At 36.5% G+C, this 22,502-nt stretch overlaps 1 protein-coding gene across 5 annotated transcripts in view; it reads left to right on the plus strand.

The window, feature by feature from the left end:
- The window catches only part of STXBP4 (syntaxin binding protein 4), a 170,039-nt gene that overhangs the window by 77,701 nt on the left and 69,836 nt on the right, over positions 1–22,502 (plus strand). For 4 of the 5 annotated variants that reach the window (XR_009255220.1, XM_058704670.1, XM_058704672.1 and 1 more), the window contains 3 exons: positions 14,023–14,199; positions 21,302–21,418; positions 21,939–21,988. Coding sequence is in view for 4 of the 5 variants with exons in the window: in XM_058704670.1 (XP_058560653.1) it covers positions 14,023–14,199; positions 21,302–21,418; positions 21,939–21,988 (344 nt within the window). In the remaining variant the exon portion in view is untranslated. Of the gene's footprint in view, positions 1–14,022; positions 14,200–15,548; positions 17,634–21,301; positions 21,419–21,938; positions 21,989–22,502 lie in introns of those variants that run through there. The other variant, XM_058704673.1, reaches the window with a different exon arrangement.

The following is a 22,502-nucleotide window of genomic DNA, read 5'->3' on the forward strand; positions in this document are numbered from 1 at the left end:
GGAGACACAGAATCGGAAACAGGCTCCAGGCTCCGAGCCGTCAGCCCAGAGCCCGACACGGGGCTCGAACTCACGGACCGCGAGATCGTGACCTGGCTGAAGTCGGACGCTTAACCGACTGCGCCACCCAGGCGCCCCTACTTGAGAATGTTTTAATTTAAATGCAAACTAACTAAAACTATATTGAAAATTCAGTTGACCAGCTATATTTCAAGTGCTCAATAGCCACATATAGCTAGTGGCTACCACAATGGACACTGCAAATCTAGAACCCTACATTCTTTTTTTTTTTTTTTAACGTTTATTTATTTTGAGAGAGAGAGAGAGAGAGCGTGAGTATGCACATGTGTGCATGAGCAGGGGAAGGGCGGAGAGAGAGAGGGAGAGAGAGAATCCCAAGCAGGTACAGAGCCCAACACTGGGCTCAATATCACGAACTGTGAGATCATGACCTGAGCGGAAATCAAGAGTTGGATGCTTAACCGATTGAGCCATCCAGGCACCCCTAGAACTCTACCTTCTTGCTACTCAGAACATGATCCAGGACCAGCAGTGTCAGTAACACCTGGAAGTTAGCATTGCAGGGTCTCACATGCCACCCCAGACTTCCTGAATCAGAATCCATATCTAACAAGTCACCAGGTGATTTGTATGCACTTTAAAATTTGAGAAGCACTCTTCCAGGTGATAAGTAGTGGAGGGTTTAACCTGGTGGTGGCAATGGAAATACACCAACGAGGTCTGTGTGAAAGATACAATGAGAGTAGTCAATCAGACTTAACAATGATAGAATGTACAGTAATGGAGCAGTCAAGACTTTGTAATATAGTGATTGAGAGGCTATAATGGTTCATGCTGTAATGATTCATAGTATTTTTAGTATTATGTAATGTGTATTTTCCAGGGGCGCCTGGAAGGCTGCTTCAGGTTCTGTGTCCCTCTCTCTCAGCCCCTCTCCTCATGCTCTGTCTGTCTCTCTCTCTCTCAGAAATAAATATACATCGGGGCACCTGGGTGGCTCAGTCGGTTAAGCGTCTGACTTCAGCTCAGGTCATGATCTCGCGGTCTGTGAGTTCGAGCCCCACGGCGTGCTCTGTGCTGATGGCTCAGAGCCTGGAGCCTGCTTCAGATTCTGTGTCTCCTCTCTGCTCCTCCCCTGCTCGCACTCTGTCACTCTCTCTCTCTCAAAAATAAATTAACATTAAAAGAATGTTTTTAAAAATAAATAAATATACATTAAAAAATTAATGTATATTTTCCAGTTTTAGCAACAACAGTTTAAAGTATATGTATGTATTCGTATATACAAGTATATCCATACATATTGGCACAGCTATTCATTTCAGTAATATACACTTTCAATAAAAAATATACTGCCCAAAATCAACCATAAAACTGTTCTTTTTATTTTTTATGTTTTTATTTTTTTAGTATATTGACCGTGTATACCATTCAACTTCTTATGTATATAGAATGATATCATTTTGTTTAAGGGGATTTCAGCGATACAGATGAATTGTTAATGAGAGTTCCTATACTTTGTTGAAAATACTAAAATTCTGTCTCCTCAAGGATTAATTTCTTTATTCACAATTAGCAAAAGAGTGTTTAAAAATCACAAATAGAGAATGTGTATAACTCTTCTCTTAAAAACTTTTAAAAACCAGAAACTTGAGTTATATGAAAAGTACATAGGTAACCTGATTATTAAAACACCACTAGATTGATTTTTAATTTATTTTACAATGATGGTTACCAGTTCAATTTGATATCCTTTGTTCACTCATTTATAAACTTTTAATTGAATTATTGTGAGACAGTGGCCTGATCCTAAAAACCGAATAATCTCCCCTTTTTGAAGGTCTATTAACTATTGCAAATTATGGAAATTAAATTACCTTTATTTAGTATAGTGACCCAAAAAGAAAGCAGTGAAGAACTGAAAGATAGGGAGAGAGGGAAAAAGGGAGAGGGAGGAAAGAAAGAAGTAAAAAGGCAAGAACAAGCTATGAAGAGATCCTTTTTCTCTAGAAAGGATCAGGTGTGCTGCTTTTTTTCAACCAGGGCTGACTACTAGAATACTTACTTATTTGTAAGGAATTGGCTGCACTGTTCTCTTCTATGCCTTACAGAATAACCCCACCTTGCTGTTTAAAATCATGAGCGCAATTTCCCACAAAATAAGACTTCTCGTTATTTTTTCTTCAAGTTCTAACAACTTTTAACAGGCATGGGCCATTCTCCTAACAACTTCCTTTGATCAACAACTTTTCTAAAATGTACTCTCACACTTCAGATGTTTCAAGTTGGTTTCAGCAGTGTGTTTATGACCTAAGGCAGCAGTGAACTGGTAAATAGTCCAAAGCCAAAGTATTTAGCTTGTCTGAACCAGTTCTTGCGCTAAAGAAACATGGGAAATTGCTCATTTGGCAACTTCTTTACGTTCAGATAAGCCCAGTTGCAGTTAGCCTCACCTGTGCAAAGGTTGGGTTGAATGTTTGACAAGAGCATGAAGTCCTGAGGCAGAAACGTAAGGTCAAATCAGCACAGGAATCTCTATGGGTAGTTGAAGTTGAACATGAACTTAGTTACAGCTGGTGCAGCTGGCTTGTGAGCTGTCTTGGTTGATGGATGAAGCAACAAAGGAAACTAACAACGGATTAAATATATCTCTAAAAGGAACAACAATACTATGGGATTTACTAAAGGAGTACTCATGTATTTACACTCTTAGAGAGTGTGTTCCTTTCTGCATTTATTAAAGAAACAGTGAAGCCTGTAATTTTTAGAAGTGGTGTCAGTGCCCATACCCTTTTTATTTTTATTTTTTCGTGATCTGAATTTTTTATAGTATTTCAGTATAGCACTAGCAGATATTCTAAGATGCTGTCTCATCTTCAGAAAGGAAAAGAAGAAAAATACATATATTTGATTAGTCAGTCTTTTCTCTTCTGAAAGGGTACTATATAGTAAAATGTTCCTATGTTTCCATTTCAGGTAGTCACTTTGTGACCTCAAAATGTCAACTTTTATTTTCTATTAAAAATCTGCTTTACAAGCATCTCTCATACTACTCTTTTATAGCCGCAGCCACCTCCTTCTGTCCTCCCTCCACTAACGCCTTGCAACCAGTAATCTGTTCTCTATAATTTTGTCATTTCAAGAATGTTATGTAAATGTGATCATACAGTATGTCACTTTTGGGCATTGGCTTTTTTCACTCAGCATAATTCCCTTGGGACACATCCAGGTTGTTGCATGTATCTATAGGTTGTTCTTCTTTATTGCCAAGTGCTTATAAAACTGGTGAAATCTGATTAAGGTTGGTGGGTTGTATCAATGAAATTTCCTGTTTGTGATATTTTACTGCTATAGTCATGCAAGTTATAAGCATTGGAAGAGGCTTATTGAAGAATACAGGGAACCTCTATTATTTCTTACAAATGTGTATAATTTACAGTTATCTTTAAATGATTTTTTAAAAGCCTTTTTGAGAGATGAAATTATAAAGCTCTTATAATGACAGACAGCAATCTGAGTGGAGAAACTTATTAAAAAAGAAAACTTGGTTGAATTTATTTTTCAACATTAATTCCCTTTTTGTGAATCAAAATATGACCCATGTATTTTCCACCATTAGACTTTGCTCTAGAAACTGCCTGAGTTAAAGACAGCTTGCTTGGGGGGCGCCTGGGTGGCGCAGTCGGTTAAGCGTCCAACTTCAGCCAGGTCACGATCTCGCGGTCCGTGAGTTCGAGCCCCGCGTCGGGCTCTGGGCCGATGGCTCGGAGCCTGGAGCCTGTTTCCGATTCTGTGTCTCCCTCTCTCTCTGCCCCTCCCCCGTTCAGCTCTGTCTCTCTCTGTCCCAAAATAAAAAAATAAAAAAAAAACGTTGAAAAAAAAAAAAAGACAGCTTGCTTGGAAAGGGAACACAAGAACAGTCCAGTTGGCGTCCCTCTTTGCCCAGACACCAGCCATATCCAGTGATTCACTGGACATGAATGTGGCATTGGCCAAGCATTGGCAAACAAAGATGTCTATTTCAGAATCCCCATTCCCAAACAGTTTTCTTTTTAATGTAGAAAAGGTCTTACCATTTTAAGAAAACCTCAGTAAAATTTTGTTATCCTGTTGATACTACAGAAGCCATTTGAATGGTGTCAGCTCAATTAGAATCACAGAATTTTTGAAGTTGGAGGAATTTGGAAGGGAAATGACCTTATTCTTCACAGAAACCTTCCAGTTCATTTGATGACAGTATTTTCTGTAGTTGGTTGGCTTAGCTAGAACTGATGTTGGGGTTCTGGGTTCCCCGCCGTGAGCCACTTACTTTCTGGCTGTTCAGGGACCAATTCAGCACTCTGTCATCAATTGTTTCACGCATGTGTTGTAGTGACTTACAAGGGAGACTTGGCAAGGGAATTTAAGAAACATTTATTGAATGCTCTTTTGTATGGATGTACTGGGAAAGCTAGACGTCTTATTCACAAGGAACTCTCAATCCAGTGAGAAGAAAGTAAAATAGAGCAAAACCTATAAAGCATTGTAGCATAGGTGCCCAATCGCTGGTGTGTTGTCAGAGGTATATTTATCTACCACAGCAGACATTACTACCTTTAATTTTTCTTATTTAACTTACAAGTACAAATCTCTAAAATTTCATTAGCTGCTAAGAGAACACCTTTCAGGGTGTGTTTTAAGCATCTGTGTACATGCCAGACTTTTACGTCTCTTGATGTTAGAACAATATATATTGCTGACAAACTAGTAAATTTTACCCAAGGAGGAAGTAGTGATAAGGCAGCTGACACTATAAAACTCTTATCTTGGCAGTTTACTATGTGAGAAACACTTTCAGTACTCTTACTTCAATATGGGACTCTCCTGACATTGTGTTAAGTGATTTATTCACAAACTGTTTTAGAATTAAAAACAAGACTTCTCTAGTCATACCCAACCCTATATAAATAAATCACCCTATTTGAAAATACTGTACTTTGATCCATTGTCATCCACGTTAGATACCAAGGATTGTCTGTGGTGATGAGTTTCGGATGAAATTGTGAATTCCATCACAATTCTTTAATATTGAAGGTAGCTCATTTCCTGATCTGATTGCTAGGGACATTCTGTCACTCCTGAGCATATGCCCTTCGTCTTATCCCCCACCCCCCATCCCTTTTGGCTCTTCATTTCTCTTATATTCCTAATAACTGTTTTTCCTCTTTTCCCACGTCATTTTATAAGATCTCTTTACACTGTAATTATTACCCCCTCTTGCTACCAAATCTGTTGTAAATATTTCCCCCATCTACAAATTCCCTTCCTAATTTTTTCAAAGATTTTTTAATACAGGTGTTTTTGTGTTGACAGACCTTTTTCTTTGTGCCTTCTCCTTTTAAATAATTTTCTTAAAAGTCCCTTCCTTACCAGACATCAGATACATATTAACCTGGTTTTCCACCTCACTGTGTTTGTCTTTATTTAACCTATCTATGAAATTATTTTGTTTGGTCTATGGTATGAAATGAGGAACTACACTTTATACTTTTGTCTTCCCAGATAATTTGTTGTTGCAACTACTCACTCTGTTGTGGTGTCTCCATTACCATAGATTAAACTGTTACATATTCTAGGGTCTGTTTCGGGCTATCTGCTCTTTCAGCTGCTTTGTCAATAAATATTTATTGGGTGAATGAATGTTTTATCTAACTCTTCTTTGGCCAGTACCAACTATTTTGGTATATGCCTATGTCCTTGAACCACATCCTACCTCTTTCTTTCCTGTTGTTACTGTTGTTTCCCAAAATTTGTGGTACCAGTTCTCACTGATTTCCTTTTCTTCCAAATGAATTTAGGAATATTATTACCTTCTATTTAGATTACAGCTTGGAATTCTCGGTCAAGTTCTTCCAAAACAAACAAAAAAATTTGATAAAATTACGATCCCAACTGAATTAAAACTCTAAAAGTTAAATTGGAAGTTACATATTTCTGTTTCAAAGCCAGCTCTTTGTTAAACCCCAAACTCTAGATAAATTCTAAATGTTTAAATAGCCAAAACATAGCTTTTGTGTTGTAGCAGGTTTCAGTGAGCAGAGTTGACATTCTGATTAGGAAAGGAAATGCCCAATACTGTAGATGTTTCCTTCAGTACATTTGTAATCAGCCTTGGAGAAGTAGGAAGACAGTTTTTTTTTTTTTTTCTTTCTATCAACCTTCACTAAACTAGAAAATGCATGTTTAGGGTTAAATATATTTAACTGGATTTTAACAAATTAATATTTATATTGTGAACAAGTTACATGGTAAAATTTATGAGATAGGTGTACCTGTGTGTCTGTCTTTGATTAGGGACTTCTGTTTATAGACAGAGATTGAAAATTGTTTCTTTGGTTTTCTTTGATGTTCAGAGTCAGAGCTCAATTTTGCACCTTTTGGAAAATGAGGCAGGTGCAGGTAGAGAAGCTGACAGCTCTTGGGAGGGTTAATTAGAGCTAATTATAATTTGATTGACCTGCTTTTCTTCCAGAAAGCTTAACCAAATCTTCCTTTGCAAAATGGGGATTTTGTTTTTTCTTACAAACTGAAGAAAATCGTTGTTTCTTGGATTTATGAGTGTCTATCATTTTACACACTTTCCAAAGAAGTGTCAGCACATAATTCATAGAGGCAGGGATACAGGTGGAGTTGGAATGGACCTTCAAGATTATATAGTTCTTGAGAGCATATATTATATTAGCTTGTGATGAAAAACTACTTTTTGGGAAAGATAAACTAGTGTGCATAATTTTTAAATCTATGTAATGAAAAACTAAGAATAAATTTGTAAAACACAATGAAGTGTAACTGTTCCTAATTCCACATAGTTTTGATATAATCTTATTTACTTGATAAATACTATGAAAGGGTTTTTAAATGTATATATAAAGAGAATATAATTAAGTGATTTGCTTTTCATTAAGTGTTTTTCATAGCATGGTTTATGGTTGTTATTGTAATTATTCAAATGAAATATTCTTTTTTTTTTTTTTTAAATATTTATAATATTTCCTTGTGATCTTTTTTTTTTTTTTCAACATTTTTTTTTTTTATTTATTATTTTTGGGCAGAGAGAGACAGAGCATGAACGGGGGAGGGGCAGAGAGAGAGGGAGACACAGAATCGGAAACAGGCTCCAGGCTCCGAGCCATCAGCCCAGAGCCCGACGCGGGGCTCGAACTCACGGACCGCGAGATCGTGACCTGGCTGAAGTCGGACGCTTAACCGACTGCGCCACCCAGGCGCCCCATCAAATGAAATATTCTAATAGTCCAATAAAATTGAAACCTTTTATGAAGAACTTTCCTATGAAAGCTTCTTACCTAATAAGATTTTCTAAGGCAGTTACTATATATGAAAAACAAAGTTGTCATTTTTACCATCAACTCAGTTGTATCTCATATTTATGGTTTAAGTGGAGCACTTGTTCATGTTAGATAGGGTTTTACTCTCAGCTTATGTTCTAATTTGAACAATCAAGACTCGTTGGCTTTAGAAGTCAGACAGTAAAATACTTAATATTTTAATGACAATTCAAGATAGCAATAGGAGATACCAAGTAGTATGTGATTAATTATAGACAACAGATATAAAAGATAAAAGGAGGGAAAATTGTAAGCGGAAGTGGTCTGGGAAGATTAGAGAAGGTATAATCTGAAGGAGATTTTAAATGATAGACAATCAAATGAAGGAAAAAGAGGAAAAGTGTATACATAGCAGAAGGAACATCGTGCTGGACAGCATCTTAGAGGTGGGAGAGTTTAGTCTGGGAAATTTGGAAAGTAATGTACTTGGATATGGTAATCATGTAAGAGAATTGAATGTGCCAATGGAAATAGAGATTTGGAACAAGCAGTGGAGAGCCTTGAAGTATGGAGATTGAGGTTCTATTTTATCATACTACCTAAGGTTATCTCAGTCTTGTTACGTGAGCAGTATTTTGGGAAAATTGATCCTTCAAAAGTATGCAGAATATGCAATAGTGAAGAACACAATGGGCAGGGTGATCATTTATGTGATTCTCATAGTATCTATGAGGTGATGGAAACATGAATCAGTCGTGGAGGCAAGAATGCAGATTAAGGAATAGGTGGAAATACATCATAAACGAAGACTTCACAGTATTTAATAACTGGCTGGGTATGAAGTGGATGGTAGGCTGGATGTATGCATGAAAGAGGAGTAAGGAAAGAGAAAGGAGAGAGCACATATCAGAGGCACATAGAAAGTTCTGTGAATTAACTACCCCTCTCCAAAGTGCGTCCATGCTTAAATAAGGAACGAGTTGCATATTCATTTGTGAATATCTGCAAATTACTTTGAGATCATCCATTGGAGAGAAATGGTATACATGTTTTAAAAATCTGAAAAGGAAACTAGAGATAACTTGCTTTTTAAACACTTTTCCTTCAACAGCCCTCTTCCTGCAGTAACCCTTAATCTTTTTTCACAAGCTGTAGTGGGACAAAGACCAACAAGGGTTCTCCAATGAGTGAATGTAGGAAGCTGATAAGAGAAGTATTCTTTCAGGCTTAGTAGCGTAAGTTACATTACACCAAGACATATATCTCTTTGCAGTCTCTTTTTTTTCCTCCTGTCGCCCATTGACATTTTGAAAGATTTACTGATTAGCTTAAAAATTACAGAATTTCGAAGGTTAGTGATATGGATGTGCTAGCCTAATTACAAATGTGCAACTGTTGTTAATGCTTGCTCCTACTTTAGGGAGTCGTAACTGGAGAAGAAAATCTTTTACATAATTGTTGCTAACATTAAAAAGACCCATGCCTACAATGTTCCCAAACAACTTCTCTAAAGTTCAATAACTGGTATTACTAATTGATTGCCTCAGGAAAGCCCTTAATAAATTGTCTAGTCTAGCCCTCTGATCACATAGGTGATTATGTATATTTTTCAAAAGCAGTAAAGAGGAATGGGAAAGAGCAGTACCAAGAACTATAATCGTTTCTTTAACCCTCCTGTGAGAATTGTTTCGATGTTATAAAGTAGGTGTTATTTCCCATTATACATCTGGACAAACTGAGTCTTAGAGAATTACATAGCCAGAAAAAAAGAAAGATTACACATCAAAGATTCTGACCTAGCTTTAGCTCATCTAACACTCATGTTTTTTCTTCTACATCATGTTCCTTGTGGGGGTGGAAAAGCACATAGCACATTGTCTTTTGTCTGAGCTTATGGTGCCCTTTGTGTGAGTTTATAGTACCCTTTGTCTCTTTTGTCAAAGGAGAATTTGGCCTGATCTTTCCTGAAGATTCATTGTGAAAATGTAAGGTGGAAAATCCTCGTTTTACAATGGGACAGTATGAGTTGAAGGTATTTCCTCAGTGTCACAAAAAAAAAAAAAAAAAAAAGCCAAATCAGATATTTCATTTCTTGTATATGGATATGTGCTTCTGGTGTATGTGCTCACACTGCTTAGTATTAAAAAGCATAATACTTATGTTGATTTTTCTGATTGCTATAACATCTTGGTTTCTCTTTTATTTTCTAACTTTCTAAACTGAATTAATCTCTATCTAATATAAAATAAATCAGTGAACTAGCTGCAGCATTTATCCTGATTGGATTTCAGGCTCATGGTGAGGTACTCAGAAAATTCTGGCTCAATTGTTACGGACATGGGAGGCTTTGCAGTTATTTATTAGAAGATGACCCGGGAAGAAAAGAAAAAATGGATTTATGTGATCCTGTATTGCTAAATACAGCACACTGCTGCTGTCTCTTTTTTACTGCTTCCTCTAAAAGTCATCGTTTCAATGCACTAATCTTTTAAACAGCCATTCAGTGGGAATTGGGCTAGAACTTTGCTAAGGGGTCACATTTACCAACCCGACAGTTATACATTTACAAAAGAAATAGCATGAATTTATTCAGCATCAAAACCTCTGCATCTTTTACCACCCAACTGCATTTCACACTGTATTACCATCAGTGAACTATCATGACTATATAAATTCCATCCAGATTCTTCATTTAATTAACTAGCATTCTTTGAACAAAAATAAAAGTGCTGTTTTTATAGAGGAATAAAAGCTGCATGAAGTGAGTGTGAAGGAGACAAATCATCAAATTAGTTATTATTCATTGCAGCTATGGAGAATTCTCTGCCCCTCCTCTTTCTCTTCAGTGGCACTATATTTTTTTCTAGCTTGATTGAATGAATGGAAAAGGGGAGAACAGTGTAGCAGCCTCGAAGGTATTTCAGTATATTGTAATGGTCACATCCTAAGCTCATGTGGGGTTGGGCACTGACGATATTGTCAAATACAAGTCATTTTTTTTTTAATCATTTTCTGTTTTTGGAGAGACAGTATGGCATAGTAGCCAAGAGCATGAACTTTGTGCTTTGTGCCTAGACAGCCTTGGTTCAAATCCTAGCCTGTTTGTGACTTTTTTTTTTTTTTTTTTTTTTTTTTGAGAGAGAGAGAGAGGGAGCATGAGTGGGGTAGAGGGAGGAGGAGCAGAGAGAGAGAGAGAGAGAGAGAGAGAGAGAGTTTCTCTGCACTGTCAGTGCAGAACCTCCATGCAGGGCTCGATCCCATGAACTATGAGATCATGACCTGAGCTGAAACCAAGAGTCAGACGCTTAACTGAGTGAGCCACCCATGCGCCCCTAGGTTTGTGTTTCTGAGCAAGTTACTTAATGTATCTGTGCTTCAGTTTTTTCCACCTGTTAAATGAGTATAATAATAGACATACCTAAGGCAGCAGTGTGTGGATTGGCTGAGTTGGTCCATGTAAATCATTTACAGTAGTGCCAATATCCATCTGCATCCTGTATGTACAAAAGCAGTCTGATGTGAAGGTGATGAAGCTGTGACACCAGTGACTTGGTCACCTGGCCTGAACCAATTGATGTGGCTTCATAAATGTTCTTTTATTTACCCAGATAGTTCTTTGTAACAGTATTTTTTGATTATAAGACAGTTTTAAAAATAAAGAAATTAAGTTTTGTTTTTTTTAATTTTTATTTTTTAACATTTATTTATTTTTGAGACAGAGAGAGACAGAGCATGAACGGGGGAGGGTCAGAGAGAGAGGGAGACACAGAATCCGAAACAGGCTCCAGGCTCCGAGCTGTCAGCACAGAGCCCAACGCGGGGCTCGAACTCACGGACCGCGAGATCGTGACCTGAGCTGAAGTCGGACGCTTAACCGACTGAGCCACCCAGGCGCCCCAAGTTTTGTTTTTTTTTTAATTTGAGTATAGTTGACATGCAATGTTACATAAGTTGCAGGTGTACAAGGTAGTGATTCAACAACCATACAGTTATGCTGTGCTTGTAATTACCCTCTGTCGCCATGCAACGCTGTTGCAGTACTGTTGACTGTATTCCCTACCGCTGAATCTTTTGTTACTGTGGCTGAAATGGAGCTCTTTGAATCAGAGGTGTGATAGGCAGTTGGTTGGCCATATCTCTCCATCCTGAACCCTGCTGCCTGATTTAGCTTTCTGAGACACTCTGTTCTCAAATCAATTTCTGTTCAAAAGGCCTTAAAAGTTATCTGATATGGGGCACCTGGGTGGCTCAGTCAGTCAGATGTCCGACTTTGGCCCAGGTCATGATCTCATGGTTTGTGAGTTCGAGCCCCACATTGGGCCCTGTGCTGACAGCTCGCAGCCTGGAGCCTGCTTCGGATTCTGTGTCTCTCTCTTTCTGCTTCTCTCTCTCTCTCTCTCTCTCAAAAATAAATAAGCATTAAAAAAAAAAAAAGTTACCTGATGCAAGCTCTTTTGCCTGTCATGCCATTTCCACCAGAGCCTTGCTTGTTCTTTCCCTGTATCTCCTCAACCTTTTTTATCTCCAGTCAAAAGTAATCTAGTGCCATTTTTCAAATGTACCACATTCCTTCTTGTCTCTCTTCCTTCGTTCACATTGGTCTTTTTGTCTAACATGCCCTACCCTGTTCCTCCACTTATCTAAGTTATACCTAATTTTCTGAACTGAGCCGTAAAAGGGAAGGTACCTTTTATCCTCTTTGTATTTTTTATCACATGATATGATTGTCTGGATGTGCTAGCTGCTAAGTAAATGCTGTTAATGATGATGAAGCCTTCTGTTAGCTCTACTTTCAAACTATATTTAGTATCTCACCACTTTACAGCAACTCCAACACTGTCACCCTTGTTCAAGCCACAGTTACTTTATGCCTGTCCCCTTCTTCCACCTGCTCCACCCTTGCCCACTCCCTACAATTTACTCTTAACCCATCTGCAAAAGTATTGCACTTACAGGTTAAGTCAGATCATAATCGTTTCTCTGCGCCAAACTCCCCAATAACTTCCCATCTCACCCTGAGTAAAGCCAAAGTTTTTATGATGCCCTACAAAAGCGTCTTAAGGTCTGCCACTCCACCCCAACACCATCCCTGCCCTCACCCCTTGTGTCCTACTACTCCCTTCTTCCTGTCCCTTACCACTCTCTACTTCTGTCACACTGGCTTCTTTGCTATTCTCTAAAGATGCAAGGAACAGTTCCACCTCAGGGCCTTTGCACAAACTGGTTCCTTTTCCCAGAAAGCTCTTTGAGAAATCTTCATGGCTCCATGCTTCCTGCAGCTCTCTGATTAAATGTCTTCTCAGTAAGGTCTTCACTGATAATCCCTAATTTATTGTCTATCTCTCCAAACTGGAGTGTAAATGGGGGGGAGGGGGTGCATGAGGGAGGACTTTTTGTCTGTTTTGTTAGGTTCTCTGTCCTCAGTACCTGAAACAGAATCTGACATATAATAAGTACTTAGGAAACAGTTAGTGCATGTATGAATGAAAAATTGACCCTTAAAAATATGTCCATATTCTTAACTCTCCCTTCATTTCAAACGTATTTAGATTCAAACAAAAGCAAGCATCCTATAATAGCTCTGAGAAAATTAAAATAGCCATAGTTGAATATTAGCCATGGCAATTGGAGCAGAAAGTTCCATTGCAGAGAAAAGATATTTCTGCATCAAGTAAAGAAAAAGAAATCATTTACAGTATAATAACTGCCATGTGAAATTATATTAGGTGTCCTGGGGGGACTGTCGTCGACCCAGCACCAAAGCACATTTTGAGAGCGCAAATGGTTTTGGTCACTCCATCTTCTTCCTAAGGTAGAGAACGTAGCTAATTTTGGGGTTTTTTTAATTTGTTTTTATTTGTTTGTTTGTTTTGTCACTTAGTTGTAGAGTAAAAAGGTGAAAGAGCATTAATGTTGGAGTTTAGCAGACCCAGGTTTAAACTCTGGCAATACTATGTGTCCTTGGACAGAATGAGTAACCTCTCTGAGCCTCTGTTTAATTATGTATAAAATAGTTTTTAATAATGCCTTTCTCTGTTCTAGAGGTTAAATGAGAAAAGACACATGAATCTTCTAGGACATAACATGTGTTTAATAAATGTCATGTGAGCATTGCACCCTATAGAAATAGCTATATGTTTTGCTACTGAATTCCACCTTTTGGCTTAAATCAAAAGGGAGAAATAGCAGTTAGACTGATGTCTAGGAATAAGCTTTGGATCCTGGGCTTGGACCACAGGGAAGTCTGCTACACCACAGATCTCTCAGCTGTATCTGATGAAGCTGTAAGCACCTTTCTAGAACATGAGCCCTACCACCTACTTGAGTTTTGTGGAAGCCTACTCTTTTTATCTTCTGAACCAGTTCTTATTCTAGTCTCCATTTTCAATTCCCTTCGAGTTCCCTTATTTCCAAAATGTTATGCTAGCTGTGTGAAGTTGGAAATCCTATAGTGAAAATTATCCAGGAGATCAACAGAGGAAAAGTAAGATCAGGCATTTACTGTCCATAATAAAATAACGTGGAGACTCATTTTCACATTGATATGTGAGGAACACATGTATATCTATTAAGTTTGGGAATTATAACTTCCAGAGGGAGGAAAATATTTTGTTTAAACTGTATGTTTTTTTTTAACATGGCTTTTTTTCAATGGCATGAATTTTGCAATCTTCAGGAAGCCAAAGCTGTTGTTGAAGAAACCAGAGCCCTGCGAAGTCGGATTCACCTTGCCGAAGCTGCACAGCGACAGGCACACGGAATGGAAATGGACTATGAAGAAGTGATCCATCTGTTAGAGGCCGAGATCACAGATCTAAAGGCTCAGCTTGCTGATTATTCGGACCAAAATAAAGTAAGCAAAACCGTCCTCTCTTTTAGTTACCATGGTTTCCTTGCCGTTGTCATGTATCCTGTTTTCATTTTCTTTTCATCTGCACTTCTAAACTAGGTCAGTGTTTGTCTTCTATTATTCAATGATAGGATGATGTGTCGTGATGGGATGGGGGGGTAAGGTGAAGGTTGTGAGCCTCCCTTTATCCACATAGCTTGGGGATGAAAAAGCATGTGACCCAAATTTATTTGGGTCATTGGTCAACATTGTGCAGCTCAGGCAGTAAGTCCTAGAACTATTTAACATTTAATTGATTACATTGGTTTTCTCCATTTGTTCCTAAACTTACTAATTTGCCTTGTGGGGATGGGAGGAGGAGAGTCTAGGGATGGGTTTTGCTCTTTGATTAGAGCACTCAAGGAAGTGTGAATGTTAAATAATTTTTGCCCAGGGCCAAGATAATTAATAGGAAGAAACTGAGTTTGAATTTAATAGGCTCCAATTTCAATAGCAAAATGCTGAATGCTATTTATAAGGCAATGTGATCCTTTTTTTATGGGAATTTTTTAATATGATTTTTTAACATAATACATACTATATTCATTGAAAGGTCTTCAAAAACTATAGTAGACATACACATTTTTACTTCACTGAGGTAGAAAATTAAGTAAATTGAAATACATATTTAATGACTTCAACAAGTTCATTTAGGATAGGTGTTTACATCTCTAATACAGTCAACTTTCAAGAAAACATAAAGCAAATTCGAATAATTTATGTCTATCTATATAAACATAAAACTGTTAAATACCTTAAATATACCAAGTGGAAGTGAAACCAGTTTTAGAAAAGCAAAATGCAGAAGAAAATCTGAAATTTTCTTTGGCTAGCTCTTGAGAGGCACTAATACATTTCTCACATCTGCCCATTTAAACCGATTCCGAAAGAGCTGATGTTCCTACTTTGATAATACACAAGGCTAAGGGAAAGTTATATTACTTGAAAAGGCAACAATACTTAGAAATACTACATATATTTATTATTTTTGACCCAGTGTTTACATTTTGAAATCAGAGATCCATGCTTAGTTCATGTGAGTAACTTTAACATGATTCTGAAAATATTTGGGGAATTAATCAAAATGTCAAAAGTACAGTTTTATAAAACTCTGTTTACTTTTGGAGGGATAATCAACAGTCTTTAAAAATACATTCTAAGTAATATAATATTCAAAGAGTTCTCATGAATTGATTCAAAAAACTTTTTTAAGCATAGATTATTTGCAATTCTCTGTTCCAGCTCTTAGCTGAGAGACATTTTGGTCCTAAGTTGTCTGGCAATGTAATTAATTCAGTTTTTCTCTTTTTTAGCATAATGGGGTCTCCTGCCATTCCTCCTAACAGGATTCTAAGTTGGCCGTTAACGTGTCTCTGAAAAAAATAATCTTTTGTTTATTTTTCAAAGAAAAAATATTAGACAAGAGCATCTCAACATTTTCCAAACTCAATACCAGTGGAGAAAGAGAAGGAAAGTTTTTTCTTTTTAATTGTTTAAGATTGCTTCAAGAGACATTGACCAAGATGTTGCAGGACGTAGATTCAAATATTCTTTTTTAAGACGCAGGTTCATTTTGTAACTATGTTTTTTTCACTGTAAGTTTTTCCTTTAAAAAAAATTTTTTTAGGGGCACCTGGGTGGCTCAGTCAGTTAAGCGTCTGACTTCGGCTCAGGTAATGATCTCGTGGTCCATGAGTTTGAGCCCCGCATTGGGCTCTGTGCTGACAGCTCAGAACCTGGACCCTGTTTCAGATTCTGTGTCTCTGGCCCTCCCCCGTTCATGCTCTGTCTCTCTCTGTCTCAAAAATAAATAAACATTAAAAAAAATAAACATTAAAAAAATTTTTTTAATGTTTACCTTTTTTTGAGAGAGAGAGAGACACAGCATGATTAGGGTAGGGGCAGAGAGAGAGAGAGGGAGACACAGAATCTGAAGCGGGCTCCAGGCTCTGAGCTGTCAGCACAGAGCCCAACACAGGGCTTGAACTATAAACTGCAAGATCATGACCTGAGCTGAAGTCGGACACTTAACCAACTGAGCCACCCAGGTGCCTCAAGTTTTCCCTTTTATTATCTCTATACTTACTTACCTTTTTTATTTTTTATTTTTTCTGTTTACCCCCAGCTTAGGAAATAAAACATTACCAAAACCTTTGAAGATCCAGTGACCCTCCCTAGTTACAGTCTTCTCCCTTGCCCTCAGAAGTTACCACTTTCCTGGATTTAGTATTAACCATTTTCTTGATCATTTTACCACATATGTTTATATCTCTTACTGGTAAATGTTGTTGAGTCCTGCCTGTTTATCAACTTTATATAAATAGAATTGTCCTACATGTATTATTCTTGCTTTTTTCACTCAAACTTTTATTTTTGAAATTCATCTATTTGAAATTTATAGTTGGTTCATGTATTTTCATTGTTTTTTTTGTACTCCCTTGAATGGATATACTACAGTATATTTGTCCATTCTGTATTTGATGAACAGTCCAATTGTTTCTGTTTTCTTTATTATGAACAATGTTGATAAAAACACTTTTGTATATATCCTGCTCCACATGTATAACAGTTTCTCTTGGGTTCATATCTTAGAGTGGAATTGCTAGGTTGAATGATGATTGATCAACTTTACTAGGTCATGCCTAATTGTGTTTGAAAGCTTTTGAGCCAATTTTTACTCCCACCAGTAGTGAATGAGAGATACTATTTACCGCACATCCTTGCTGACACGTTTTCATTTACTTTTAATTTATATCAATCTGGTAGGTGTAATAAGTAAATCTCATTATGGTTTAATTTGGATTTCCCTGATTACTAATGACTTTGAGCCACGGGTGTGTTGGGACCAGTTAGCACCGGCTCAAAATAGGTGATTGTATGCATATCTTCTCAACTGCATATTCAGTGATATCAGGTTGTTTGGTAGCTTCATATCAGCTGTGGTGGAATTATTTATACCCCCAAATGCTATAAACCAGGGCTTTTTGCCCTGGCCCAGATAGCCAGTTGAGCATATATTTATGTACTTGTTAGGCATTTATGTTTTATGAAATGCCTTTTCATAACTTACAATTGTTTTTCCCATTAGGTTGTTCTTTGCACATTAATATGTAGTGATTGTTCACGTGTTCAAGTTACTAAACCTATATTAAATTATATGTTATTAAAAATCTTTTCTCTCAGATTCTTGGCTTACTTTTCACCCAGTGGCAAAAGACACACTGACTTTCATGTAGTCAAACTTATCAGTCTTTTCCCTTATGTGCCCTTTTACAAGTTCTTCTATTCCCAAAGATATTCTTTATATCTGCCTCTAAGTTTTGATCTTTCTGTCATTGGTTTCGTAGCATTGTATGGGGATGGAGATCCATTTTATTCTTTCTTTATACTAAATGAACGACCAACTATCCCAGCCCCATTTATTCAAAAGCCTCTTCTTTCCTAATTGATCTACAAAATCAGGTCTGTCATATATCAAGATTTCATGTGCATTTATCTTTCTGAGGGCCCGCTATTCTCCTTCACTGGTCTATTTGTACATTCTTGCACAAATAACATACTGTTTTGGTTACTCTATCTTTTATAGGGAATCTTGATATATGACCATCCTGCCTAGTTCTTTTTCTTTAAAAGTATGTTGGCTACGTGACCCTTTGTCCTTTTATGTGTATTTTATAAATTCAACCAAAAGAAAAAAAAACTACTGGAATTTTTGCTGAAAATAAGTTAAATATATAGATGAATTCGGGAAGAATTTACATGTTTATGATTGAGTCTTTATTTATAAACACCACTGAAGCAAAAGACTGGATAATTGCATTGTGGCCAGAGAATCTAGTCTATAGTATAATTGATTCCAAAATATGTTGGTGGTTGCTTTGTGGCTTATACTGTATAGCCAGTGTTCACACATGGTCAAAGTGAGCTTCAAAAGAATTCCTCATGGTTTTTTGATGTATCATTTTATATATTCCACTAGATCAGATTCATTAATTGTAAAGTCCAGCTTTTCTCTAGTCATCTTAATTTCTTTGTCAGAGAAATGCATTAAAATCTTCCTTGTTTTTTGGGGCGCCTGGGTGGCTCAGTGAGTTAAGCATCTAACTTCGGCTCAGGTCATGATCTCACAGCTCATGGGTTCAAGCCCCATGTCGGGCTCTGTGCTGAAGGCTTGGAGCCTGGAGTCTGCTTCTGCTTTGTAGTCTGTGTCTCCCGCTCCTCTGCCCCTCCCCTACTGGTGCTCTCTCACGCACGCGCATTCTGTCTCTCTCAAAAATAAATAAACGTTAAAAAAATAAGAAGAAGAAAAAAATCTCCCCTTTTTAAAAAAGTAATGTTTTTAGCCATATATAGGCTTGGAATTACATTATCATCCTTTATGGAATGTTGTGACTCTTCAATTTACCAATCTTATATTCCCCCTAATTTTATTTTTGATTAATACTAGAATAGTTACAACAGTTTTCTTTTGGTATTTATGGTGTATCTGTTTTCCTTCCTTTCGCTTTTAACTTTGCATTGTCCTCACATTTTAATTGTGTATGTGGTAAACAACATATAGCTGAATTGTTTCCTCATCTTACTAATTTTTGACCTTTAATTGGAAAGATCTTTCCATTTACCCTGTTTTATTTGATAATGCCGTTGGCTTCATTTCTACCCTCTTTATGCATTTTATTTGTGCTTTAGTTTTTGGTTGTGTTTTTTTTTCTTTCAACGTGTCATGTCTTGCCTGTTTGTTTGTTTTTTAATGTTTATTTTTTGTTTATATTTTGTGAGAAAGAGAGTGTGAGCCGGGAGGGGCAGAGAGAGGGGGAGAAAGAATCCCAATCAGGCTCCACGCTGTCAGTGCAGAGCCCGACATGGGCTTTATCTGGGGCTTGATCCCAGGAACTGTGAGATCATGACCTGAGCCAAAATCAAGGGTCAGATGCTTAACCAACTGAGCCACCCAGGTACTCCTTGTCTGTTTTGTTTTTTTTTTTTTAATTGGTTCAGATTTCTCCTGTGTTCCCCAATTCCCATTCCATGTATTTCCTTCTGCTGGTTTATAGAAGGTATGTACTCTGTTTCTAATTTTTAATGATTATCTTAGAAATTTTAACATTCTATTTTCACTCAAATTATAAAACTAATCACTAATTTTCCCCTGCTTCTAAATATTATAGTACTTTAAAACCTAAATCCAATCATTCTTTCCTACTTAATTTCTATTTTTGTCAGTATTTTAGTTCTTTCTTGACTTTTAACACCATAAGTTAGACACTATCACAATTTATTTTGTGGAGTCAACTTTTGTTTAAATAGATGCCTTCTTTTCCATTTTCTATGTCCAGCATTCTTTTTTGCATCTCAGGCCTTCTTGCTAAAATTATTTCCTTCCTGAAGTACAGCTTTTAGAAACGTGTTTAATGAGGATCTGTTGGTAACACATTCTCTTCATTTTCGTTTGTCTGAAAACATCTTTATTGAACTCTTGCTCTTGAAATACATGTCTGCTACATTGAAAGTAAGTTTGCACTTAATTTCTTTCATTGTCTTTATTCCATGATTGTGATATCAGCAGCCAATCTGTTATTTGTTTGCAATCCATTGTTACTTTCCTGATGATTTTAAGATCTCTTTATCATCTGTGTTCAGCAGTTTGTGATGAGTCACGTGTTGACTTATTTTTATTTATAGTGCTTGAGATTCACTGAGTTTCCTGATCTGAGAAACATTGTCTTTTGTTATATCTGAAAAACTCCAAATTGTTATCCTGAGCTATGTCTCTTTCATTCTTTCTGAACCCTCCTGTGTAATTCAGATTGAGTATATACTATATCTTCATCTAGTTATTTTCTCCTTACCTCTTCTCCTTTTTTTTATATCCTCCCATTTTGAAAACCTTCTTTACCTCTGCCTTCCAGTTTATCCATTTTCTTTTCAGCTATATCTAATTGGATTTTAAACCCATAAAATGACTTTCTGATTTCATTTTGATTATATTTTTATTTTTAAGATTGATTTTTTATGCCATCTGGATCTATTTTTATAGTTTATTTTCCCTTTATCATGTCTTAAATTCCTCCCTAATTTTTAAAACTCATTAAACACTACTTTGTAGTCTATATCTGATTACTCCAATATCTGCTGTCTTTATATAGTTTGTTTCCTTTATATAATTTGTTTCCTTCAGCTGACTTTTATTCATGGTAGCTTATTTCCTGAGGTCTTGTTCTTTTGACACATTATATGTAGAAATTCTTTGAGATCTGAGTTGAGAAAATATCCCTCCACTGAAGTTTTGTGTTTGCTTCTGCCAGTCTGGAACTTATTTAAACCAAAATTTCAGCTTATAAATTTACAAGACACACAGGCAATGTAAATTATGACCTCAAACCTTCATGAGTTTGGACCCATGAAGGTTTTTTTTTTAACCTACTCTCCAGAACCCAAATCAGAACCATCGATTTACTTCTGTAAGGTTTGTTTCTTTCGAATTCACCCATTAAAGTTCTCTCGTTTGCCATGTGTGCCCAAAGATATACCCTCAGAGCAAATTATGCTTCAGCATTCTCTTTTATAAGTAGGTTCACCCAGCATTGTTGTTGTTTGTCTTCATGAAATTCCTTTACTGTCAGTGGGATTCTTTTACTGTTCACAGGATTCCTTTACTTCTCTGCCAGCTCATCTTTACATTATATCATATTACATTAAATATATATGTGTATTCTCAGTAATTTTTGTTATGCCACACTGGTAGCGATTTCTGTCAGCAGCTGGTAAGCCGTGTTGTAAACAAAAACAAAACAATGATAAACTCAATTCAAATGTATTTTACTATAAGAATCAATAAAGCCATATGCAGCTTATCTTGTAAAATTTGCAGCATCCCTATACAGTCTAACTTTTAAATATGCATATACAGTTAATTAAGTGCCTCCCCAAATCAGAAGATAAGTACACTAAGAGAAAATAAATAATATGGTAATGTTGGATATTAGTTAGTAAAAACTGAACATAGGAGCCACTGATATAAAATCAAAGAAATGTTTAAGACCCTCCTTTTGATACCTCTATCCAGGAAAGTGTTCAGGAGTTAAGAAAGAGAATCACAGTGCTCGACTGCCAATTGCGAAAATCGGAAATGGCTCGAAAAACTTTTGAGGCATCCACTGAAAAGCTTCTTCATTTTGTAGAGGTAAATTTTCCCATTAACATTACCTTATGCCCATTTTTAAGAAATCTATATATGACTGACACTCAGATAAATGTCATGGTGTTTGGTGGCTCGTGAGACATTCTCTAGGCTCAAAACAGCAATCCTAACCAGCAGCCAATTTTAAAATTGCATAAATAATGAAAAGACGAGCTAACAAATAGATTCTATTGCTAACAAATAGAGCAATAATCCAGACAGGATAACATGGCCCCAAATATATACTATGTTTTTTGAACTCTTTTTCAAAACTGTTAATACTATACAAATATTATTTGATAAATATTTACCCTATAAAGAAATGTTTCCATAGCTATTATTACACATCTGAGTGGCGTTGCATGTCAATGTAATTGATTCTTTTTTCCCCACATAACAGAAACACCTTTTCCTCAATTGGGAGTGAAAGGAGGAGGGAGGTGATAAACATTAGTTAAGTAAGAAAAGATGTTTTAAAAATATCAAACTTACATATCTCCTTTACTATCTTATTTGTCTCTAGACTATTCAAGAATTACTTTCTGATAATTCTTATCCTTTATCAAATTTAAGGTAAGAACATTTAAGTGTTTACTGTAGAGTATGATTACGTTTTTCATTTGGTAATTGTGACTAAAATACTAGAAATCTCTTAAATAGCCTTAAGATGCTACATAACGATTTGATGCTGTTTTTAATGTCTTGTGGAAACAGATACAAGGACGTGTTGTTTTTGACCCCATTTCTGTAAAAGAAATTCCTGGAGGTATTTAGTCAGTCACTGTAACCTAGTACTCTATTGAGGTAGGAATCACCTATATTGTTTTTGTCAAGAATTCTGTAAAGAGGGGATTACCTTGAAGTTCTGTAAGCATCCTGTGTATAAATAAAAATCACTTTAAAGGTCAGTCTCAAGCCAGCAGATCAGTTGTTATGGCAAACAATTTTATAAAACATGTTCATACAATCGGTTTCTTTCATTTTCAACATTCAGTAGACATAAAAAATATATATATTTGGAGAATACACCTTGATTTTGTTACTGTTCACAGATTGTTTCCAATTCAAAGTTTCTTACTAAGAGCTA

This window comes from Neofelis nebulosa, chromosome 16 (assembly GCF_028018385.1).
Source record: "Neofelis nebulosa isolate mNeoNeb1 chromosome 16, mNeoNeb1.pri, whole genome shotgun sequence".
Lineage (NCBI taxonomy): Eukaryota > Metazoa > Chordata > Mammalia > Carnivora > Felidae > Neofelis > Neofelis nebulosa.